Source organism: Gracilinanus agilis, chromosome 2 (assembly GCF_016433145.1).
Source record: "Gracilinanus agilis isolate LMUSP501 chromosome 2, AgileGrace, whole genome shotgun sequence".
Taxonomy (NCBI): Eukaryota; Metazoa; Chordata; class Mammalia; order Didelphimorphia; family Didelphidae; genus Gracilinanus; species Gracilinanus agilis.
Genome location: NC_058131.1, coordinates 271,994,969 through 272,010,906, shown reverse-complemented (window position 1 = coordinate 272,010,906; position 15,938 = coordinate 271,994,969). Strand labels below are relative to the sequence as shown.

General features: G+C 40.2%; 1 protein-coding gene across 4 annotated transcripts in view; it reads right to left on the bottom strand.

Annotated features, from left to right (window-relative positions):
- Positions 1–230: 230 nt before the first annotated feature.
- Positions 231–15,938, bottom strand: part of KCNT1 (potassium sodium-activated channel subfamily T member 1) — a 205,286-nt gene continuing 189,578 nt past the window's right edge. For 3 of the 4 annotated variants that reach the window (XM_044661255.1, XM_044661253.1, XM_044661254.1), the window contains 3 exons: positions 14,812–14,874; positions 6,059–6,143; positions 231–351 (listed from right to left, as the gene is read on the bottom strand). In XM_044661255.1, coding sequence (XP_044517190.1) covers positions 231–351; positions 6,059–6,143; positions 14,812–14,874 — 269 coding nt within the window. The remainder of the gene's footprint in view (positions 352–6,058; positions 6,144–14,811; positions 14,875–15,938) is intronic. The other variant, XM_044661256.1, reaches the window with a different exon arrangement.

The window sequence follows — 15,938 nt, the reverse complement described above, 5'->3', positions numbered from 1 at the left end:
AGGTGAAGGAACTTCCTTTCTGAGGCGTTCCCCCATGATGGCTGCAGTATGGTTATTTTCCTTCATGGAGGTCAGCTCTGGAGTCCTCAGTCAGGCAAGCAGCTCAGTGCTCCATAGATTCCATGGGTCATCATTGGTCACTCCACCCCTTGCCTGTTTCTTACCAAAGGCAAACCCGGATGATGGGAAGTTCCATGCATTAGTGGTGGCGGAGGCAGCCATTGTCGACCTCAGAGTTGTGTCTCGTCTCGTGTCTCGGGGTGGCATGGGTCCAACTTATTACTGCAACTGCTTTTCCGACTGTGTGTCTCATTGGTTACATGGGCTAAGGGGTCTGATCGAATTAAATACCTAGAAAGGAAAGAGGCAGAGAAGTAACAACTGTCTACTTTCCACCCCTGAGATGAGCAATAATGTTCTCTTCTCTCACACCCTTCATTTAAGTCCGCAGTAATTTAAATACCTGTGGTGAACCTAGTTCTTGCTGTTTTCTTCTTCTCTCCTTCTAGTCAAGTCTAACCTATTCTTCTGGCCTGGCTCAGGTCATTTTCCCCAACCAGCTTACATTGATCTCCAATTTCTCTGAACTTCTGCAGCATTCAGAATCAATACCATATTTGTGGTACTTAATTACACATTGCTTTCTTGTGCTGTTCTTAATAGTTCCTTTTTTCTTTCTTTGATTTAATTTAATTTTTCCCCAATTACATATAAATTACATTATATTTCATGTAACATATAATTACATATTACATATAAAAAGTTTCCAATTAAAAAATTTAAAGAAAAAACAGACAACTCAACTTCCATTTTAGAATCAATACTATGTATTGGTTCCAAGGCAGAAGAGAGGTAAGGGTTAGGCAATGGGGGTTAGATGATTTGCCCAGGGGCACACAGCTAGGAAGTAGATGCTTTAAATCCAGAACCTCCCATTTCTAGGTCTGGCTCTCAAATCCCTAAGCCACTTAACTGCCCCCAGTTTCTAACATTTTAAAAAGAATTTTAAATTTTGAATTCTCTTCTTCCCCCTCCCCCCACACCTTTGCTGAGGTGGCTGACAATCTGACATAAATTTTACACATGCAACCATGTAAAACATTTTCCCATATTAATCCTTTTGTAGAAGTAAATTTGAACCAAAAAATTTAAGAAAGTGAAAAAATTTTGATTTGTCTGGATTCACACTTTAATTCTTTCTCTAGAAGCAAATGGCATTTTTTTTTTTATCATGAGTTCTTTGGTATTGTTTTGGAGCACTGGATTGCTGAGAATTGCTAAGTTATTCACAGTTGTTCATTGTACTTTCACTGAGTACAATGTTCTTCTGGTTCTGCTTACTTCACTTTGCTTCAGTTCATGTCTTTCCAGGTTTTTCTGAGCTCCTCCTACTCATCATTTCTACAGTATTCCATTTCAATCATATACTATAACTTACTCAGCCATTCCCCAATTGATGAGTGTCCTCTCACTTTCTAATTCTTTGCTCTTACAAACAGATCTGCTTTAAATATTTTTGAACATATAGATCCTTTTTTTTTTTTAAAAATCTCTTTGGGTTGCAAAGCTAGTAAATGGTATTACTGGGTCAAAGGATACATACTGTTTTATAGACTTTTGGGCATGGATACAAATTGCTTTCCAGAATAATTGAATCAATTCACAACTCTTCCAATAGTCCATCATTTTCTTAATTTTCCCACATCCCCTCCCACATCATTTTTCTCTTCTGTCAAAATAGAAAATCTGATAGGTGTAGGGTGCTACCTCAGAATTGTTTTAATTTGCATTTCTCTAATTGATAGTGTTAGAGCATTATTTTTTGCATGACTACAGAGAGTTTTAATTACTTTGTCTGAGAATTGCCTGTTCATAACTTTTGGCCATTTGTCAATTGGGGAATGACTTATAGTCTTCTACATTTGACTCATTTCTTTATGCATTTGAGAAATGTGGCCTTTATTGAAGAGACTTATAAATTTTTTTACACCATTATGATTACTGTATATTATTCTATATCCTATTTCCTCCTATTTAGTTTCTGGCCACCAAATTCCCCAGTTTGCCCTCTTTTCTATTAGCTCCAACCCCCTATCTTTCCCCCTTCCCCTTCTACTTTCCTGTAGGGTAAGATAGATTTATATTTGCATTAGGGTGATTGATTAGAGTTTACATCCCCAATCATATCTCCATCGAGCCATGTGATCAAGCAGTTGTTTTCCTTCTATGTTTGTACTTCCACAGTTCTTTCTCTGGATGTGAATATCATTCTTTCTCTTACATCCCTCAGAATTATCCTGGATTGTTGCATTGCTGCTAGTAGAGAAGTCCATTACATTCAATTGTACCATAGTGATTCCATCTCTGTGTATAAGGTTCTCCAGGTTCTGTTCCTTTTGCTCTGCATCAATTCCTGGAGGTTGTTCCAGTTCACATGGAATTCCTCCAGTTCATTATTCTTTCAGCACAATAGTATTCCATCACCAACAGATAACACAATTTGTTCTACTATTCCCCAATCAAAGGGCACCCCCTCTTTGATTTTGATTGTTTCTTGATGTCTTATGGAGCTTCCACTTGCCAATTTCTAATTTTTAATGCATGATTTTCTTAAGTGAGCTTTTGTATCTCCTTTTATATTTGGCCAATTCTATTTTTTAAGAATTCTTTTTCTTAGTCAATTTTTGTACATCTTTTTCCATATGGTCAATTCTGCTTTTTTAAAGAGTTCTTCTATTCAGTGCCTTTTTCCCATTTGACTAATTTTGCTTGTTAAGGAGTTCTTTTCAGTGGATTTTTGTGCTTCTTTTACCAATTGGCCTATTCTTCTTTTTTAAGATATTAATTTCTTCAGTATTTTTTGTGCCTCCTTTACCAAGGTATTGACTTTGTTCATGATTTTCCTATTTCATTTTCACTTCTTTTCACAATTTTTCTTCTACCTCTTTTATTTGAGTTTTAAAATACTTTGTGAGCTCCTCAATTAATTCTTTTTTGACTTGAGAAAAATTCCTTTTTTTTTAAACCTTTGTCTTCCGCCTTAGAACCAATACTATGTATTAGTTCCAAGGCAGCTAAATCCTATTTTTCTTGGAAGCTTTGGTTGCAGCAGTATTGACTTTGTCATCTTCTTCTGAATTTGTGTTTTGGTATTCCCTGTTACCAAAATAACTTTCTACATTGAGTTTCTTTTTTTGTTCCATGCTCATTTTCCAGTCTTTTTCTTGTCTTTTAACTTAAAAAAACCCCAAACTGTTAAAGTAGGGCTCTGTAACTGTGGTGAAGGGAGAATTGTTCCAATATTTAGGTTCTTTGTATAGTTGCCTCCAGAGCAAGTTCTGGGGAATCTATCTACTTTCAGTTCTTCCAACGTGGTATGATGTAAGAAAAAGCATGTTTAATACTCTCCTGGCCTGTGCTCTGGTCTGTGAATACTCTTTTCCTGCCTTGGAACTGTGATCCGTTCCTGCTTCTCTGTGGTCACAAGTGCTGGTGTATGCCAATGTTCTTTCTCAACCTGAGACTGTGACCAAAGACTCTGCTCTGGATCTGCATGTGGGCAATGTGACAAGAGTCTTGTGCCCAAAGCAAGCAAAGGGATCTCTGTAATCTTCTTCTGAGAAGTTGTGCCACATCTCCCTACCTTTTGTGGCTGAAAGCTCAGTAAGCCTTTGCTGCTGATTCAGCCGCCCCTCAAAGATGTTGCTGAGGTATAGCCTGCCTTAGTGTGCTGCTTTGTGCTCTACTCCTACCCTAGTGTAGTAGATCTTTTGTGCTGGCCTTTTAAGTTGTTTGGGGCTGAAAATTTTATTTCACCCTGTCTTTTTGTGGGTTATGTTGCTCCAGAATTTGTTTTGAAGCATTATATCATAGTTATTTGGGGGATAATTTGGTAGAGATGAGGTGAATCTGTGTCCCTTCTCTGCCATCTTGGCTCCACCTCTCCCCAATTATTTCATATATCCTGTTTCCCAAACAAGAATTTAAGGTCCTTGAGGGAAGAGTATCTTTTACTCTTTTGTTTCTCCCCCCTAGTGCCTACCACAGTGTTACACCCACAGATGGTTCGCAAAACATCTTTGATCTCTATCTCAAATTTTCCTAGAGTACTTTGTCTGGATGTTCTCTTTGCCCTTACCACATTCTCCTTTATTCATGCTTATTCGTGTGGGTGCTATACTCATACTTACATTGGAAGATCCCTAAGGACTGGTTCTGTGCCATTTTAATTTTTTCATACTAACCACAGTGCCTTGCATAAAGTAGGTTTTAAAAAAGTCCAGTGAATTAGATTGAATAGAAACAACTGCTCCTTCCAGTATCTTATCTGAATGCAAGTGTTGCTCTCCTCAGCACCATGGCATTCTTGCAATCCTTTGCAAAGTTGAGTTGTTTCTTCTCCCACTTCCCAGGTCTTCTATGGCTGGAAAGGGTCACTCTAGTCCTTGCCTTTCATGGCTCCCTCTGGAGTTAACCTTTCTTTTGAAGTTTTTGCCACTTGTGAATGTCTACTTTTCTCCTTGATTTTGGTACCTAGCTTCTAGATTTATTGTCTCCTGTCATAATCTTTAATAATTTAAACTTTCAAATCCTTTCCCTTTCAACTCCTGTTTCTTCAAATTCCTTAGCTCCAGTGATCTTCATTTTTCATTTTTCTTTGTCCACTGCTGACATGACCATATTTCAGAATTTCTAACTATTAAGAATTTATTTATCTCTAAGGTCTTAATCTACTTGTCATTCATTGATCCCATACTGAGTTGTGGTTTATGTGTTCTTCCTCTGGCAAAGAAATATAATATAAAAATGACTGTGAGTTCTCAAAAGAAAAATTGTAAACTTTATCATTCTCATATTTTTTTAACTCTTACCTTCTGCTTTAGAATCCATACTAAATATCAGTTCCAAGGCAGAAGAGTGGTAAGGACTAGGCAAGTGAGGTTAAATGATTTGCCCAGGGTCACATAGTTAGGATGTGTCTTGAGGCCAGATTTAAACCCAGGATCTCCTGCCTCCAGGTCTGGCTCTCTATCCACTGAGTCACTTAGCTTCCCTAATGCCTTGTGTTTTTTACATCATATTTCCCCTCTCCTCACTAAATACTTCCCTGTAAAATATAATGTAATAAAGAAAATAAAGAAAAATAGTTAAGCAAAACTAATACACAAAACAGCCTCATCTGACAGCCTTTCCACATTTTGCTTGTGTAGTCCCCCACCTTTCTTGACCCTGAGTTTTTGAAGGCTATTGAGAATGCAAAATTTTGGTGGGAGGTTTTGTGAATGAACCTAGCGATAGGCTGTATCTATATTGTCCAAGAATAAGCCTAGCTAAGTTTGGAGAAAGGTAGCTAGGTGAAGCAGTGGATAGAATGCCAGGTCTAGATTCAGGAAGACTTGAGTTCCAATCTGGCCTCAGACACTTGCTAGCTTTGTGATCTTAGGCAAGTCACTTAACACTGCTTGTTTCAGTTCCTCATCTTTAAAATGAGCTAGAGATGGAAATGTCAAACTATTCCAGTATCTTTGCCAAGAAAACCTCAAAAGAGGTTATGAAGGATTGGACACAACTGAAAATAACTATACAACAATAACAAAAGTTTGGAGAGGTCTATCACTAGAAAAGATTGGTCATCAGGTAGATGACTGAGGACACTATATCAACTTGTTAAATGATGAAGGCATAGAACAAAGGATATGTAGCCTGAACTGCTGGGGTGAGAACTCGCACATGACATGACATCACACATACTTTCAGTAATGAAGAATATATCTTACTAGCCTATAATGCCCTTAAAGGGCAAAGCCTGTAACTTCATCTTTGTATCTCTTACAGTGCCCAACTGTAAAACCTGTAAATGCTCTGCCCATTGATATAATTCTGTGTGTATAATGTCACTTTGGGAACTTAATCTGGGAACACAAAGTTTTCTTTTTGATTTGGGTGAGTGGGTTACAATGATAAGTTAATAGGCAACTACGACTCTTTCTTCTTTTTATCCCCACAGCCCTTCCCCTGGCAATCTTTCCTTTCATGAGCAAGAGTCTACTGTACTCACACAATATCATTCAGTTCCAGTCTTGTGTCTGGTGGAGGGTTGATAAGGACATAGGACAGTGTATTCTGGTGGTCATTCATTTCGTCTGAAAAGGGAACAAAGTCAAAAATGTCATTTATCTGGACCAGGGAATGCTGCTTGGCTAGGTTGGAAGAAGGAAATATTTTCTTCCCTTCATTTTCATAAAACGTGATGGCAGAGGTCTTGCCCAAAAGTCCTCTGAGGTCTCATTCTAGTAAAAGGAGGCCCTGTGACCTTGAAGATTATGCCAGTGGAACCCATTTTATGGCTGTTTCTACAAAGCTGGAAAGGCTTCAGATACAGTCCTGGAGGCAGATTGTGCCTACTGTTTAAGGACCAGGTTCATTATATGTGGAAGGGCCCATCACCAGATGATTGACCAAAAAAGGATGGCTCTTTTTTCTTTTTGTCTTTTTTGACCATGGTGATCCATGATCAAAATACAAAATGGCTTAACTTTAAAGAAGAATGCCTATTGCCCAGATTATGATAAGATATAGATAAGCAGCCCTCTGGGTTAGTGCATGGATAATCAGCTGGATAAAGTTGATTAGGGACAAATAAAGCTGGATCATCCTTGGGGAAATATGCATTTTCAACAATCACAAGTTGTACTTTGCCATAAAAGCCCAGATTTCTAATCCCAAAATTCTTTTTGGTGAAATTCTATTGCTGAAATCATAGGACACCAATTATCTCAGAAGATTCAAAATCTCAGGTGATCCAAAGATCACTGGAAAAACCCAGTGGGGAATATGAATTAAATGTTGCTCATTACCTATGATGACTATGTAAAATACATCATCAAGGACATGAATGACTGGAAAACAAGATGGATAAGTCATATTGTAAGAGGAAGTGTGATAGATAACTTAGGTGGTGCTCTGGCATCCAACGAATATGAAGGGTAATGGAAAAAGGTTTCCAATACATTGAATGGATCCTCTCAGAGGATTTATAGAAAGACATGGATGAGAATTGTACAGGATGAGTAGCTATGGGGGGGGGGCTGCTATCTGCATCAATGGTGGAATTGTGTTGGCTCCATCAAAGTATTTAAAGCATTTATGGTAGAAGGAATCTCTTGAAGGACCATGAAGATTTCTAGGATCCCAGAGTTCTATATTTGTTGTCAGGGTCTGTTATCTTCTTTATGAGTCTATGTCCTCTTCATTCAGTCTTCTAAGCTTTCAAGCTGGAGTCTGTCCTCCATGGAGCTTTCTTTGACCATTCTCGACCAGCACATTTGCTCTTTCCTTTAAGCTTCTGGAATATTTACTATCTCTACAATTCATTGTGTACCTTATCAAATGAGATATTTGCAAAGCACTTAGTACAATGCTTGGCACATAGTAGGTACTTAATAAATGCTAATTCCTTTCCTATCTCCCCACCTTGGCATAGACTGCCTAATGTTAGCTCATATTATTTATCTTTCCATATTTAGAAGTCTTGTTCTCCCCAACCAGAAGGATGCTCCTTAAAGGCAGGGAGGCTGCTTACCTTCACTCTAGCTATCACATCACCTATCTCAGGGTTGAGCTTGGGGGAAGTGTTTGTAAATTCACTCTTATCTTGAAGGTAGAGAGGGCAGGGAACAAGTTTGTTATGAATGGATCCAGTAAAAATTTTAAAAAGCATAGTTGACTTCTATTCCCTTCTTCTCTTGACTCTTTCCATGCACTCCAACCCCTCACTCCACCTCCCTGGAGCCCAAGAATCCCTTGCTGGTCACCAAGAAAAGAATACCCAGCTACTTCTCTCAGGTATGGCCACATTTAGTTAATGCCACAGAGGGTTCGTTTTCTTCCTTTTCTTGTATGACAGATATTTGAAGATGGTGTTAATGTCTATCCCAACCTTTTCCCCAACCAGTCTCCTCAACTCTTCAGCCTGTTTTTTCATATACTTGTAAGAAATAGTCAGTGGCTGTGCTTCAATAATTTGGTCTCATTGGTGCTGATACTTTCTCCTGAGTGTGGAGTCACAACCCTTTTATACTTTCAAATTCTGTATGATTACTGTCCATATTTTTCCATAAATCCTCCAAAGAGAATTTACTCAATGCCCTGGAAGTCTTTGTCTAGGTCTTTAGGGATGCTGACACAATATGGCTTACTGTTATCCCTTGCTCTCACTATGTAGCTAGTTTACCTCTTGTTCTAGTCATACATGTCCTTGTGATGCCAAATACCCAACAGTCAGAACTATTTGAAAGTAGAATTGGTCATAAGCTCTCTTCCACTGGAAGTTGTTGATTTTCGATAGAAAATAGCCCTACCAGAACTTGATAACAATATAGCACAAAGCAACCAATGCCTTAGGAGCCACTCAGTAGCTTAGCAGCTATGACCAACCTTATTCTTTCACTCAAAGATCTTTTATTCTTCATATCTATAGCCGTCTTACCTTGCCCTTGAGAAAATAAATCACATCAGCATTTACTTCAGTGGTAAAAAAGCTATATCCAATAAAAGAGAGAAAACAAACAAACAAACAACTCCCCCAAAACCTGGCCAAACAAAATAGCCAAATTGGCAGACTCCCCCGTTTTAATGATGGCTTTGGTTCTTCCAAATGGTGAATCCAGAGGTTAAATAAGACCTAGGATTCTCATAAGGCAGTAACTAGCTAAAGAAAGTTCCCAGCTAAAAGCAAATAACCTAGTCAGAGTTTTCATTTCATGAGCAAGGCCAGACTTCATTCCTAAGGAAACCATGTGGCCTGAAGCATGCCTCCTCATCTCTCTGCATTCTCATTTTCCTCCTCTACAAAGAAGGGATAGCAATCCCTGCCCTACTGACCTCTGCTGGCCGTTGTAAGGGGTGAGGGTTTTTCTTAAAATGTAAAGCATTTTATAAACTCTAAAGGTTCATAAACTGTATAATGCCTTATAAATTATAAAACAAATCTAAGTTGGTATCTTTAAAACTATTCTTGTATTTTTTTTTCTATTTCTTGCTAACCCATTGAAGAAAATCTTCCTTCTCCACTGGGCCACTTCATTCAAGCCACCAATACAACCAGCAGTATAGATGTAATTAACCTCAAGAGCAGAATGAACTGTGGGGGAGAGAAATGTGGATGTGGGGGGTGAACTGTACCATCTTCTACCTACTATTGGCAAAGCAGCTATACAGGCAAAGGATCATCAGCTGGTCATGGGGTTGGCAAGGCCACACCATACAGAAAAGTGCATCAACACAGCTGTTTAAATGCTCGAGACAGTTCTGGGCAAGGTGCGTCAGGGACAGGATGGAGGAGTGGATGGAAATGTGAGGAAGGACAGACAGGGAATCCTCACTTTCTGCAAGGCTTCTTAGTGGGAACCCTAGTGCCCAGCACTGGGGGAACAGGAAGAAAGGGCACCCCACTACAAACTGCTGTCTTCTACCTAATTCGTGTTTGCTTTTAAGCTTGAAAATGGAAAAATTGGCCATCAGCGTTTAGATTAGGTTTTTCAAAATGAAATTAAAAAGTGTAATTCAATTTAGCAAGTGTTTGTGTGTGCCTAGCAACCTGTAAATGAGATTTGACAAGGCCCAGTTCTGTAAAGGTGATCTTATCCTCCAGTACTTTTTCTTTTTGTCCTTTTAAACTCCATTTGTTCCAGTCCATTTTTCTAAATGTTTCTATTCCCCTACTTGGACACATGATCCTTTAAAAGAGATGGCAGAAAGGAATGGCACAGATCTGTGTAAGCCCATCTCCCCATGCAAAGGAAGGCATGCTTCCTGTAACCAAACTCAAATCAGCCCTGATTTCTGACACGACACCAGGCTGAGTGGGTTTTTGGTGTGTTGGGAGATTTGGTGGGAATGGCCTGGGAAAACTAGAGCTCTGCCTCTTTGGTTTAATTATTTCTCCAACGAGTAAGAATTATCTCATTCAAAGAACCACACTACTGAATGAACCATCTCCAGAATATAACACATATATTCTCACCTCAATGCCTTTGTTTATGGAAACTGTTCTCAAAAGACCCATGGGGATTCCTAAGATTATTTTTGCAGGTCCCCAAAGTTAAAACAATTTTCATAATAACACTATTATGTCATTTGCCTATTAAATATTTCCCTTTTTAATGGGATATCTATGTGAAGCCAGATTTTTGTCATATATTTCAACCAAAACAACATGCCACAACAGATTGAATGCAAAAACATATAGGAATGTTTGTCTTCTATTAAGTCAGATATTAGAAAGATTTGCAAAATATGTAAAATAATACCATTATCCTCAACAATTTTTTTGTTTTTAAAAATATCATTTTCCCATGAAAATATGTTATTCATCTAAACATATAATGGATTTATTATTTTTAAATTACTCAATAACTTAAAATTTGTCATTTTAATTTCTTTTTTTTCATTTTTATCATTTTAAATTTCTCATGGTAAATATTGGTGAATGTAACCCATGTAAACAAAAGCTCTTTGGCGTCCTCAATAATTCTTAAGAATGTAAAGGAGTCCCGAGACCAACAAATTTGAGAACCATTGGTTTTTTGAATGACCTCCCTTTTCCTCTTCCCTGTCTAAATCTAGCCCCTCCATCAAGGTCCAGTTCAATTTTTTTTTTTGCAGTCTGTCCTGAACTCTTTTCTCTTCTTGAACTCCTAAAATATTATGTGTGGTTTATTCTTTGGGTAAAAATTATACATAATTACCTTTTTTATGTATAGGTCTTGATTTTCTAAATTAGTTCAGAGGACAGGGAATACATCTTATTTACTTTTGTAAATAAAGGTCAAATGGTAAAGGTCAAATGGTAAAGCAAGGTACATAATAATTATTTGTTATAATCATTTTATATTGCACTTATCTCACTTTCCTTTCATATTGATCTAGGAACACATCTTCTCTGAAAACAGATTAAAAGATCAAAGAGAGCAAGATCTTTATCGTATCTATCGTTTTATGCCAGTGTTAGGCCCAGGGTCTTGTCCACAATGGGCACTTAACCAAGTTTTATTGGATGGAAATCTTTAACTGAATTTGTTACTTGCTGTTAATAATCTTTGGAAGATCTCTGCTGAATCCTCTGCAGGGATGAAAACAAGTGCACTTTGGGTACAAAATCAACATTTCCTCATGGCATGACCACACTTTCATGGCCTGTCCATGGGGATGGCACAGGGTATCCTCGACATTTAGCACTCTAAGGAGCCTTACAGTAAGGAAGGAAGATGGGAGGAAGAGGAGCAAAGAACCAGAAGGATAGGATGAAGGACAAACAGGACCTGCTCAATCTCAATCATCCTCGGGGTGCAGCCAGTGGCATGGTAGGGAAGGAGAGGGTGTGGGGCACTGAGGGCAAGCCTCCCCATTTCAAGGAGAAGCCATTTTGTCAAATGACACCATGCACTGCATACAAGCGTTTACCCATGCATTATACTGCCACTGGCCTGGGGCTGCTCAGTCTGAGGACAGGCTAGTGGAGGGCACCAATTGTACCATTTCCAAGGCTGACTTTGTCATTGGCTATGGAGAAGCCAATCCACAAGAGGAAAGACTCCTGATCCTTGGGAATTGGTGTCCCCAAACCAAGGGCTTTTCGAAGTTGGCTTTGGGGGGGAAATGGATGAAGAGTGAACCTCAGCTTTGGCCAACAGCATCCAGGGAGTAGCAGTATACTATAAAGGCATGGGTCTTCCATGAAAACCATTCCCAGAGCTTGGTCTTTGGAGGGAGGTGGGGGCACAAAAGAAAAAGCACACGATCGTAAGAAAATGCCAACTTTTCCCATCCACTGTGTTTTAGCCTGGGCCATAAACCCAAGCACATCCAATTCCCTTAAAATGTAAGAGATTAGATGGCCATCCTCGTTTCCCCAGCTCAAGAGGCCTGATAACATGTCCCCAGAAGCTTGCTGCCTTTTGAGGACAGGAGTTCTTAGCCTGGGGTATATGGATTTCTTTTAAAAATATTTTGATAACTATTTCAATATAAACAGTTACCTCTGTAATACTTAGCATTTCATTTTATACATTAAAAAACACTATTCTGAGAAGGATCTGTATAAGATTGCTAGAAGGGTCCAGGCTACACGAAAAGGTTTAGAATTCCTAGTTAAGGGTATTTCTAATCTCAACCAGGCAGTTAATTTCCCTCCAGTTCCAGCAGAAATGCTGAAGCCCAGCTGGCTGCCTCTGGCTCTGGGCAAGTCTGAAGCCCATAATCTCTCCTCTGGGACTGTGGTAGTTTTTATGGATCCTTTGTTTTAGTGATAAAGGAAGGTAGTGACTACTAGGGGGAAGGACCCTATAAGCAGCCTCTCCCTTTGAGTTATCCCAGATATAAGGAAAGCTGGTAACTGAAAACAAGCTTTCAGCTCTCAGCAACTTTTAAATCTAATGTTCCTCTAGTTAAAGGGATGCTAGAATTGATGAAGTCTTTTGGTCAGAATTCTGAACACAACATTAAAGAATTATATTTAAATATAATTAACTTAATAATTAACATAATTATATCACATTATATAGTTATATAAAGAATGACATCTAACCTGGAGTACATGAACGTTAAAAAAAATTTTTTTTTAAACCCCTTACCTTCTGTCTTCGAGTCAATACTGTGTATTGGCTCCAAGGCAGAAGGGTGGTAAGGGTAGGCAATGGGGGTCAAGTGACTTGCCTAGGGTCATGCAGCTGGGAAGTGTCTGAAGCCAGATTTGAACCTAGGACCTCCCGTTTCTAGGCCTGGCTCTCAATCCACTGAGCTACCCAGCTGTCCCCTGTTAAAATTTTTTTGATAAGTGTATTTAAATATAATTAATTTCCTATGTAATTCTATTTTTAATGCATTTAAAAACATTATTCTGGGATGGAGTCAAAAGGCTTCACCAGACTCTCAAAGGAGTCTGGGAAACCCCCAAAAGGTAAAGAGCCCAAATCTAGAATAAAAAGCTAAATCACCTCCGATATGAATTTGGAATATGATGCAATTTTGGAGGAGGCTGGGCTGAAACTTCCCTATTGCTAACTATGGCAAATGTATTCAAATAAATGAATAGCAAAAATGATACTAGGTGGATGGGTGGGGGGAGTGCACTAAAGTGGCTCAGTGGACTGAGAGCCAGGCCTAGAGATGGAAGGTCCTGGGTTCAAATTTGACCTCAGACACTTCTTAGCTGGGTGATCCTGGGCAAGACGCTTAACCCCCATTGCCTAACCCTTAGCACTCTTCTGCTTTGGAACCAACCAGAAGGGTTAAAAAAAATGATACAGAATGTGTAGGAGCACTTAAACTTCTGGAAAGGAAATGATTTCAGGTAATAATAATTCACATTGCTATGGCACTTTTAAGATTTCTAAAGTGCTTTTCTCATAACAATCCTGGGATGCAAGTAGCATTAAGTATTATTATCATTTTAATGATGAAGAAACTGAGGCTCCTAGAGAGGTAAAAGGACTTAGCTTTTAGGTGTCGGGGCTCCTAACTCCATGTTCAGTGTTCTTTTTTTTTTCTTTTTTTTTAACCCTTACCTTCCGTCTTAGAGTCAATACTGTGTATTGACTCCAAGGCAGAAGAGTGATAAGGGCTAGGCAATGGGGATCAAGTGACTTGCCCAGGGTCACACAGCTAGGAAGTGGCTGAGGCCAGATTTGAACCTAGGACCTCCCATCTCTAGGCCTGGCTCTCAATCTGCTGAGCCACCCAGCTGCCCCCGAAAGGGTTTTTTTTTTTTTTTCTACCAGAAGCCCCCATTTCCAAACCAACAGTTGATACACCAATTGCTAACTGGTTAGAAGAGGGCCCCCATGGAGCAAATTCTTCAAAGAGAATTTTCTTTGATTGCCTGTTCTTTCCCTGAGTTCGTCTCATTGTGAAGGGAGTGAGTCTGTCCTCCTGTTTGATGTGAGTCTAGCATAAGGGAATGCCTGTCACTTGCAGCCATCTGAAGAGGTCCTCTAGGTTTCTCAGATATGAAGTCAACATCTTAGATCCTGGGGCAGGTAGGTGGCTCATTGATAGGGCACTGTACCTGGAGTCAGGAAGACCTGAATTCAAATGTGACCTCGGACTTGTAATAACTATCTGATCCTGGGCAAGTCACTTCAACCTCTCTTTGCCTCTGTTTCTTCATCTGTAAAATTGGGATGATAATAGTACCAACCTTCCAGGGATTTGGAAAGATCAAAGGAATTAATAACTGTAAAGTGCCTAACACAGTGCCTGGCACACAGCATGCTTGATCTGTTAGCTATCATCATTATCATCAGCATCATTTTGATTATTATTACTCAAGGACCACACTAACTAACATCTGGGATTTTTGTTTTGTTTTGTTTTGAGTCACTCTCAGGAAGGGACCCCCTGAAGAGACTTTGGCTTATGGGAAAAAATAAACATCCCTGGCAGGAGAGTCAGCAGATCTGGCTTTGTCCTAGCCCTTCGAACTAGCTGTGAGACACCCAACAAGCCGCTTTTCTGCGGACCTCAGTTTCCTTCCTAGGAAAGGGGGATTCGAATCCCTGCTTCTCGGGGCACTGATCTGGGTTTCCAGCTCAGCCCCTCGTCTTTATTTGAATATTCTCTCCTTTTCGGGGACACCCTTTGGATCAGGGTCCCATGGCCCAAGCATCTCTAGCCTCTTCTGCTGTAGCCCAACCCAACCAGATAAGGGCAGAGGCTGGCGGGGGAGGCGACGGTCAGTGGAGGGAGCTGGCATGTTCCTATCGGGCTGTGTGCTCTGAGTCAGGCTCGACTCTCTTGGGGGAGCAGAATTACCTTGCAAATATCCAAGGTTTACACGATTCATCACATCACTGGCTGTTAAATTTGCTACATCCTCTACAGAACACACAGAAAGGTACAGACATAAACAGAGAGAGAGAGAGAGAAAGATCAGCAAGCGGCGGCGGCGGTGGCGGCGGCGGCCATGGGGCAAGTGTCAGGGCCCGAGGAAGGCTCCGCAGCTTGGACCAGCACGTAGAAGGAAAAGGAAATGAAAGGAAAAACAAGTAAGAAGAAGAAAAGGCGGATCAATGCGCACGTCCAGGAGCTGGATGGCTATCAGATGCCCGAGCGGCCTGAGGATGCTGAGAATGAACGAACGCAGCCTGCGGTGTGTAGCCCACCTGAGCAAAGAATCCCTAGGGCGCTAACACGGGGGCTTTAAGGGCGACACCCCAATACGGCCTGATTTCCCCCTAAGCTCCTGCTCACATTTAAGGCCTCCAGGTGGGGGTGGGCTGCTTTTTCTGTGAAGGGAATCAAACCACATCTCTCCCCTGCAGGTTCCTACGCTGGCTGGGAGCTTTGGCCAAGGCTACCTTTGAAACTTCGATCTCCCAACCAGTGCTCTCCTAGCCTCTTTCCCCTCTCCCAAAGCAAATTTCGCCCTCGGGTCTTTTGGAAAGGATCCAGTGAACTAATTCACACTAATGTATGAGTGACTAATAATAGTTCATTTTCATGACCTTTCCCAGAGGTGACATTTAAACAGTAGAGAATACCTGCAGTACTAGGGGCATTGTTGTGCAATGGTTAAAAGACTGGAGGTCTGAAGTTAGAGTCAAGATGGCTCTGGATTCAAATCCTGCCTCAATATCTGTGTGACCAGGGGCTTAACTTAATCTTTCTAAGTCTCATTTTCCTCATCTGTAAAATGAAAAGGCTGGACTAGATGGTCTTTGAGATGGTTTTTATTGGGGGGGGGGCTGAGGGATGTTATCAAGGGCCTTCTGCTGGCTCTGAGTTTGAGTTTCATGTACATTCACAAAGTTGGATTCAAGTCTTTAATTTTCCATGAAAACTGTGTGCGTGTGTGTGAGGGGAGAGGGAGAGAGAGGGGGGGAAGAAGGAAAGAGAGAGAGAAGGAGAGAGAGGGAAAGGGAGAGAAAAAGTGGGGGGAG